The sequence below is a fragment of the Alligator mississippiensis genome, chromosome 1 (genome assembly GCF_030867095.1).
Source record: "Alligator mississippiensis isolate rAllMis1 chromosome 1, rAllMis1, whole genome shotgun sequence".
In the NCBI taxonomy this organism is placed as follows: domain Eukaryota; kingdom Metazoa; phylum Chordata; order Crocodylia; family Alligatoridae; genus Alligator; species Alligator mississippiensis.
In genome coordinates this window covers 482,982,005-482,991,095 of record NC_081824.1, presented here as the reverse complement: position 1 = coordinate 482,991,095, position 9,091 = coordinate 482,982,005, and the positions used below count along the sequence as shown (strand labels likewise).

Sequence of the window (9,091 nt, the reverse complement as noted above, 5' to 3'; positions counted from 1 at the left end):
TCTTTGAGTCTGATGAATGAGCCAGAAAAATATTCCTCATCATTTGCTCAGCTCTAAAACATGATACATGTAGCCCCCACATTTTGGGGAGTGATTCATTTTGTTTGCCACTGGCAAACCCTCCTGGGTTAGGTAGGAAAAAATGGTTTTTAGTACTATCCTTTTATAGAGCTTGGAAGCCTCTATCTCTCTGACTTCAACTGCAAAATCCACCAGATACCAACACAGCAGCTGTGTGTGTATGTGGGACAGGGTGGGTGTAGCTAGGTCCTGGCTGCTGATCTCATTACTAGAAAGGCTCTTTGGACCCCAGCTAGGTCCTTGTGGTTTCTTTGCTGGGGAAAGGAGCAATGGCAACAACTGATCTGAAAGAAAGGTTCATAGACAAGGATGCTTTGGGTCCCAGATGCCTGCAAGAGGACTGTGCACACCTGGCAGCTATTCTAGTTGTGCATGACTCCCTTCTCCTGCTGGAAGTGGTTACAATGGGAATATGATGGGCTTCTCACTGCCATTAAGTGTGATGTGTAATATTACTGCCCCAATGCCATGCAAGGATGCATCCCATGCTAATTCAACAGGTAAAGATGGATTAAAGTGTGCTGGATTAAAAATGGCCTTGTCTCAGACAGGGGGTTTTGGACTAGATGACTTCTGGAGGTCCCTTTCGGTCCCACTTCTCTGTGATTCTAAGTCTACTATCTGATACAACCCATCTTTTTTTTTCATTTAGGAAACCTTTCTAACACTCATCTGACTAAACCCATTTGTGACTTATCTGCGATAAAAAAAAAAAAATTGAGAGAGCTAATTCAGTTGCAAGGTTTGATACAAATCAACATTAAAGCTGTTCTGAAGACCCCATGATCAAACAGTATGTCATAACTTAGGATTTTTTTCAGCCTTTGGTTTATTGTGGATGTGTTGTTAATGACACACAAGGCCTACATACATGTTAAGAAAAGATTAAAAATGAATAAATTCTAGAAAAGTTCTATTTTATGTGATTTGCTCACAACCCAATGTCATCTTTTTGGATTCACAAACCTAAACTTCTACTAAGTTAGTAGGGAAATACAAATTGCCCGAGCAAGGGACTAACATTAGAGGGATGGGGGTGAGGATGAGAACGCAACTAGGTTACAGAAAATATGTTAGCCTGGGGGTGCGGGAAGTGAGGGGAGGGGGCTCACGACACTGAGAGAGAAAGAAGATAGATACACACAAACCCATTACAATGGTCCGCAATGGTGGAGGAAGTAGGTCGAGGAAAGTGTTTCGGTCCATATAGAGTCTCATCACGGGGGTCCTCTTCGAGAGCAATCTTCAGCAATGGACCACCCCGAAGTGAAGTCCATCAGGTGCAGAGGGGGGTTCAGGTGGTCCCCTCTGGGTCCGGTCCTGTAGCGGTTGGTCTGATGAGGTTGGAGTACTGGCGGTGGCCCGTGATGCGCTGCCTCATGCTGTTCGACAAGATCCACTGGTCCCGTGACATCTACGTGGAGCACATGAGCTTGGCGTAGTGGCGGGAGATGTGGCAGGCACGCAGGACACTCTTGTTGCTGGGATCCCAGGCTCTGAGCGTTCCCACGATGAGCGTGTCGACCATCACGTCGTAGCCACGGCCCCTCAGGATGATGGCCAGCAGGGAGTACTTCTCCCACTTGTGAGCCTGGGCGTCGGTGAAGGCTGGGTGCCGGTTCTTGAAGGGGATGGTTACGTCCATGATAACTACCTTCTTGGCCTCTTCATTCATGATCACAATGTTGGGGTGCACCTGGCTCTTGCAGCCCGGGATGGTACGATTCACGGAGGTCTCCCCTGCTGTGGTTGGGATGGCCCTCAATGGGCGGTCCTGCACACCATTGTGGTGGACCCACCAGGCTTTGGCATGCGGCCTGCAGCTGCACAGCATATGGGGGAGGGTCTGTGCCATGTAGCCGCACCATCGACACCTCTTTGAACGGGGCTGTCCGCTTAGGCCACTGGGATGAGGCAGGCAGTTGAGGCGGGCACGGTGGAGAAAGCGTCAGGCTGCGAAGTGTGTGAAGCTCCCACTGAGCATGAAGTGTTTGCTGGCGTCCCACTTTGAAGTGATGTCAAAGACCTTGCCCTGGTTGGCTTTGGCCCTCAGGTCTCTGGCGTACTTGTTGCAGATGGTGTCCTTCAGGAACTGCTCCAGGAAGGTCCTCATGCGGGGCATCACAGTGACGCGGTTGGCATATGGGGCTCATTGCAGGAGACTCCCAGCTCCCGGTGCTCCTTGGTCCAAGTCCAGGTGCAGCCAATGCGCTTCCCAAGGCAGTGCATGGCATTGCGAGCTCAGCTCCACAGCAAGGCAAAGTCCTCGCTATCTCTGCCGAACTCGCCCTCCAGCGAGCCACTGAGGAAGATGGCCAAGTCACGTCCGATCAGCTGTCTCGCGATCCTCTTGCAGCTGGTCTCCTCGAGGGCGCTGGCAGTGATGACACTGACCATTGGATCCAGGCAGGTCAGGAGGTGGAAGGTATGGATGATCACCGCGATGTCACAGAGGTCCCCATGTGGGGGACATCAGTGCCTCCCTGCTGGTAGGGGATGTGCAGGATCTCATTGTTGGCCCTCAGCGGCAGGTGCAACCACTTCTTCAGCAGCCGCCCGATCTTGGTGTCCGCCTTCTTGAGGGGGGTCTTGGGGACTGCCGAGCCTCTCAGGATGAACGAAATGTGGAGGATGAGGAAGGTGTTCACCGCATCTATCTTCTGCTAGGGGGCCAGCAGGGATGAGTCCAGCTTGTTGGTGTCCTGCACGATACTACCCATTGATACTACACTTCATCTGAGCCTTCAAGAGGCTGAGAAGCGATTTCTCTCACTCTTCAGATTTCCCAGATATCTTTTGTCATTTTCACCTATCCCCGAAGTGTCATCCAAATAACACTGGTGTTCCTTCAGCTTCTGCTACATAGCAATGAACAATGGATCAAGGATTGCAAACTATTCCAAGAACACAGACACTACTGGCGGTGGTAGTGGTACCAGCACCGCTACTAGTATTGGCATAACTGCCTTTGCATGTATACGGTAAGATGCACCTCTGAATCTTTCTCTGCTTCCACCTGCAGATAAGGCTTGAAACAGACCCATATTGCTAATTGCTGTTACCCTGCTAATGCGGCAACAAAGTCTTCAGTTTGACGCGGGGGATATTTACCCCCTTTAAAATGACTATAAACTATGTATTGAAAGACACCATGACCCTCACTACACTACACTTCTTTTAATAGGGGCATGATAGGGGTGTCCCACTCATTCCAGGCCACTTTAGGAAATACACGCTCTCCTTCCAGGCAATCTAATTCACTATCTTTGCACAAATGCTGTAAGGAACTGGTCAAGTTTTGTGAAACTTAGCCTGTGCATTTTCATCTGTTATTCACCCATTGTTATTATTACAGTTTGGATAGGGCTGATCCTGCTTCAGGAAGGGGGATTGGACTAGATGACCTCTGGAAGTCCCTTCCACCCTGAGTTTTCTATGACTAAAACACAGCAATGCTAGAGTAGAGAGTTCCTATGCCTTCCCTGAACACTTTGGTGGCCTCAGGTAAGATACCTTCTAACTAGGTGCATCTACATGTGCACATTTACTGCACAGTAACAAATAACTGCACAGTATGAGCATGCATCTACACATGCATGTCCATAGCGCACAGTAAATATGATGACTTATGCCAACTTGAGTGTAATTTTGTTACCTACATCATAAGTTCCCATTCCCAGCTAGATCGGGCTGGGGAAAGGAAATCAGCCCAGCTGGGCTGAGTTTCTCCCCCCAGTGCCACCATCGCACTGGGGAAACTCGCGATCTAGCTGGGCTGACTTCCCATCCCTGGCTGATCTAGCAAAACATGGAAACAGAGTCGAAACAGCCTCACTGTTTCAATGAACCAAAATGGAACAGCTGTTTTGAATTGAAATGCAATTCAATACAAAATGCTGTTCTGTTGAAACCTCGAAACTCAAGGCGACACAGAACAGTGCCATTTTGCACAGCCCACAGTAAAACTGTATGTGTGGACTGACCTGGGACTAACTTTAGTCCCAAATCAGTCCACACACAGAGTTAATACGCTTTAATGCCTGCATGTGCAGGCACTGGCCTATTCCTACTTACTGCACAGTAAATTACTGCACAGTAAATTTAAGCTGGAGTAAATGCACATATAGACATGCCCACTGTGGTTCAATGGTTTTTGCGGCATCTTGACAGAATCCCAGTCCGGTGCAGTCTTTTTTAGCCACTTTAATCCTTCACTGAAAAAAAGGGGGCCTGCTTTGTGCAATTGAATCTAAACAAGATTGTTCATGGTTGCAGTCCCCCTTTTCTCCCATGTGTTTTTAACAACATCGGTGTCTTTCTTTGCTTCACATTTCATAGAAAATTTTCATATCCTGAGCATGCGATAACAGACACTGCAGATCCTATATCTAACTGGTTTGAGTGGGTTTTTTTTTTCCCCTCTTCAACCCCAGAGCGTCAGTTCCTTGGGGCAGAGACCTGCTGTCTTCTCCCCAAGTACAGAGAGGAACAAGACTGATGAAGCATGCCGGGGTAGGTAAGAGTGCTGCCACCCTGGCTGGCTCTGAATATATTGGTGGAATCACGTAAAATGGTGAATCGGTTACCGGCAGCCGATTCCATAACTAAAAGTTCAACCATAGATTCTCATTAAAACATTCAAATATCTCACAGCCCAACAGGGTGTTGGGGCAATCCTCCCCACACACAGCTGCTGATGGGGGGTGTCTTTGCTTTGATGCTCACCTGGGGCCTGGATTAGCTGCCCCTGGTCAGTGGATGTGCAGCTCCTTTGGCACTCAGGGCTGCCCTACCCTGCAAACGGGTGCTCAGAAGTGCCTGTAGCCGAAGGCAGTGGGGAACTGGAGCAGATCCTGAGCTGAGCGTGCGGTTGAGCTGCAGTGAAGTGTCCAAAATGAGCTTCGTGGATGCTTCCAGTCACTGCTCACAACCCATATAGGCAAGTGCATGTCACCATGTGCAACAGGAGAGACTTTGCATATGAGGAGAGGTGAAAGGAGTGAGGCCTATTCCATTTAGAAAAGAGATATGATGAGGGTTTACAACATGGTAAATGAAGAAGAGAAAGTCAATAAGGATTTGTTATTGACTGTCACAATACAAGAACTAGGGGTAACACTATGAGTCTAGCAGGTAGCAAGTTTAAAACTATCACCAGAAAATTCATTTTCCCCCCCAGTGTGTCATTAAATAGGGCAACTCAGTGTCACCAGATGTGCTGGGCGCTGATCATTTAGGCAGATTCAAATAGGGACTGGACACATGCTTGGAGGAAAGGGGCCTCAGTAGCTATTGAGCATGGGAGTGAGGGGCATGGCTTTTTGGACCTTGCTATAAAGGCTGCAAATGAAAGAGGAACAGGGGAAAAAACCCTGGTCAGACCCAAGTCACTCTCCCTTGCAGCCTCCGCTCTCTGCCTCTGTGGGATACAGGAAACTGGGCAAGGGTCTGACCAGTACACCGCCGTTCTGCGCCTACGTGCTAGGAGCTCAGAGCAACTAAGGAGGTGCAAGATGGTTGCAGGGGGCAGGCGTGGACCATCCTCCCCCTGGGATGTCCACGAAACTCCAGGCCCTGGAAATGCCCAGCACCAGGTGCTCAAAAGATGGACAAACAAAATCCTGTCTTACAGCACGTGTCTCCAGTGTCCAACTCTTCTCTGCTACAAACCGGTAGCAAAGGGAAGGGAGTTTAATGCTGGACACACAAGATTTAACTTCTCTTCTGAGAATCCCACTGGGATTAGGCTGGACTAAGCCTGAGCTGGGATGATGCAGTTGGGGCTGGTCCTGCTTTGAGTAGGAGCTTGGAGTAGATGGGACCTCTTGAGGTCCCTCCCAACCCTCATTGTGAATATAGTGAATGAAAGTATCATAGAAAATATCAGGAAGATATTGGGATCTCCATCAGTGCCCTCTCCCTGCATGAAATCTGGCCTCACGGACACCCTGTGGTTAGTGATGTCTCGGACAGAACAGGATTTCCTGAGAGTTTGACAGCTCATTGATGCCCTGTGTCTTCATTTAATGGGAGGGGAACAGACCAAGCCCCTGATCTGCTGGATTTTATTTTTTAAACCCAACCGTATACTTTGGGCAGCTGTTTTGTGAGGCTGGAACATGCCAAAATGAAGCCGGGCTCTGTGAGGACAATGCAGCCATGTCTCCGAGCACTGCACAAGGGAGGAAACAGGAGGCAGGAAAGGGTTAAACCCTGAGGCTCTTCACTCCAGTCCCCAGCTGGGTTTTCAGCTACAAACACCAGAGCCCTGTCTGTCTCTGCTGGCTCTTTGGCCCTGTTGGGACTTATATCCCAACAGTACAAATACCCCACCTCTGATTTATTTTCTCCACTGCTTGCAGCTCCTGGGCAGAGATCTCCCCTCCCAGCACAGGCAGAAACCGGGTGAGCCATTCTGATGCAGCAAACGTGTTGTGTCGGGGGCAGGTGGAACATGTCTTAGCCATGGGAACTTCATTACAGGTGAGGTTTGGCTTTGCATCCAGCCCTGGACCGTGCTCGGGCACCAGGGCACAGGTGCTGAGTTGCAAAGGGTCAACGGCGGGGGGGTGGTCTTTTTGCTGAACCTGCTTGGATGTGCACTTGGGATCCTCGTGGTTGGAGTTTAGGTGCAACAGGATTTGACTCCAGCAAGACTTCCCCCAAAGTCCCTCATTACGTTGGGACCTGGGAGGGTTTGGAAATCCCGGTGTTTCCAGCCATGCAGCCGGAGAGCCCCACTGCAAAAGTAGCTCCCACTTGAATGGTAACCGAATGGCACCTCCTGGGTGCTGCTGGTGGGGATTGATGCCCTGCCTCCAGAGCCAAGCCCTCAATGTGCTTACAGCATCACCCGTGTCAACAGCCCCGTCACGGTGCATGGGTGCTACATGCATGCATAGCCCTGAACCAGGGTGTGAGTACAGGGGAATCGGAGCCGCAGGGTCTGTCTTTCTAGTGCAGGTAATCTCGTGAGCAATCCTTTGGTGCTCACTTGGAAACACCTCCCACCCCGAATGCTTGCAGCCTGTGGTCGAGCTTGAGCTGGGGCTGCACAGAAGGGGCAAGCTGAAGTCCTCGGGTGCTGACAGTCCTACAAGTCCCGTCCCACAAACTTTGTGAAGGACAGACAACTTCTACCGTCCACCAAACTGAAGGGGGAAGAATCGTCGAGCAGGTCAGCACCAGACACCCCTGGATACCTCCCGGTGAGTGCAGAGCAAGCAGTACCGCAGGTGGGGCTTTGCTGAGGGATGCTCAGACCCAGGCTAGGCTCACCTGGTGGGGCTGAGACCTGGAGGTCAGTCATTGGGGTGAGCTGTGTCATGTAGTCTTCAACTCCCTATGTATCCCATCCCAGGCAGACACCCACCAACCTCTGCTGGAAAACGTTGCATGTAGGAGACGCCCCACCTTCCCCATCCACCTTTTCCTAGTGCCTGACTGTTCAGGCAGGGCGTTTCACCTGAGGCTGAATCTACTGTCTTCAAATCCCCCTGTGAACTTTAGGTTGTCTTTTGCTTTTAGGTTTAATAAAAAGCCCAAAGGCAGCCCATCATGTCAGTGGACAATGACACCAACCTTGCTCCCTCAAGCTACATCCTGATCGGCATCCCGGGGCTGGAGGGGTCTCACATCTGGATCTCCATCCCCTTCTGTCTGATGTACCTTGTGGCGCTGTTTGGGAACTCGATCCTGCTGTTCACCATCATTACCGAGCGCAGCCTCCATGAGCCCATGTACCTGTTCCTGTCCATGCTGGCGGTCACTGATCTGCTGTTGTCCACCACCACCGTGCCCAAGATACTGGCCATCTTCTGGGTGAAGGCAGGGGAGATTTCATTTGATGGGTGCCTCACCCAGATGTTCTTCATCCACGTCATCTTTATCACAGAGTCGGCCATCCTGCTGGCCATGGCGTACGACCGGTACATCGCCATCTGCGATCCTCTGCGGTACACAACGGTGCTAACCAAGTCCATGATTGGGAAAATTGGGCTGGCGGCTGCAACCAGAAGCTTCTGTATCATCTTCCCCGTCATCTTCCTGGTGAAGCGGCTCAAGTTCTGCAAAGCCAACATCCTTCCTCACACCTACTGCGAGCACATGGGCATAGCCAAGCTGGCCTGCTCTGACATCACGGTCAACATCTGGTACGGGTTTGCAGTGGCCGTTCTAGCAATAGGCTTGGATGCTGTGCTCATTGTTGCCTCCTACGGTCTCATCCTTCGGGCCGTCTTCCATCTCCCATCCAAAGCCGCCCGGCTCAAGGCTCTGAGCACCTGCGGCTCCCACATCTGCATCATATTGCTGTTCTACACGCCAGCCTTTTTCTCTTTTTTCGCCCACCGTTTTGGGCACAACGTCCCCGGTTACGTTCATATCCTCCTGGCCAACCTCTACGTGATCGTTCCCCCCATGTTAAATCCCATCATTTACGGGGTAAAAACAAAACAGATCCTGAAGAGGGTGATTCAGGTGTTTTATCGATGCTGCAGCAGGTCTGTGATCTAGTCACCACTAGGAATTTTAAAATGCAGTGCATGGAAAACCAGATCATTGAACCATAGACAATCATTGAATCACAGACAATGAGGGTAGATGGGACCTCAGGAGGGAACATCTAGTCCAACCCTTGCTCAAAGCAGGATCAGCTCCAATGGTATCATGGCAGACCTATCACAACAACCAGCTTGCTACGACATCATCATGACTTAATAGGATTTTTTCCTTTCCTTAGGCATGGCTTGGCCGACAAGGTACCATGCACGAAGTTATGGTGGGAACTTCCAGAGCGTCCACTGTTGCATGGTAGTTGCCTATGATGGGCACACTCTTACTACAGGGCAAGTGTGGGGTATCTTTTCACTTCAATAAAACTGGAGTGATCTATGTTGCAATTCCTGAGGAGTAGGAGCATGCATGCAAGCAGTTCCCATGGGGTAAGTAATGCTCTGGAAGTTAAAATATGAACTTAATTTCCCCACAGAACTCAGAATATTTCAGGACC

The 9,091-nt window shown here is 50.2% G+C and overlaps 1 protein-coding gene across 1 annotated transcript; it reads left to right on the top strand.

The window, feature by feature from the left end:
• Positions 1 to 7,638: 7,638 nt before the first annotated feature.
• On the top strand, positions 7,639 to 8,595 carry LOC109281930 (olfactory receptor 52B2). The gene has a single exon (XM_019482377.2). The coding sequence runs from the start codon at positions 7,639 to 7,641 to the stop codon at positions 8,593 to 8,595; it is 957 nt and encodes a 318-aa protein (XP_019337922.2).
• The last annotated feature ends 496 nt before the right edge of the window (positions 8,596 to 9,091 follow it).

What these genes read in the sequence shown, in the direction of transcription:
- LOC109281930 (XM_019482377.2), top strand. Translation starts at nt 7,639, where the DNA reads ATGTCAGTGGACAATGACACCAACCTTGCTCCCTCAAGCTACATCCTG.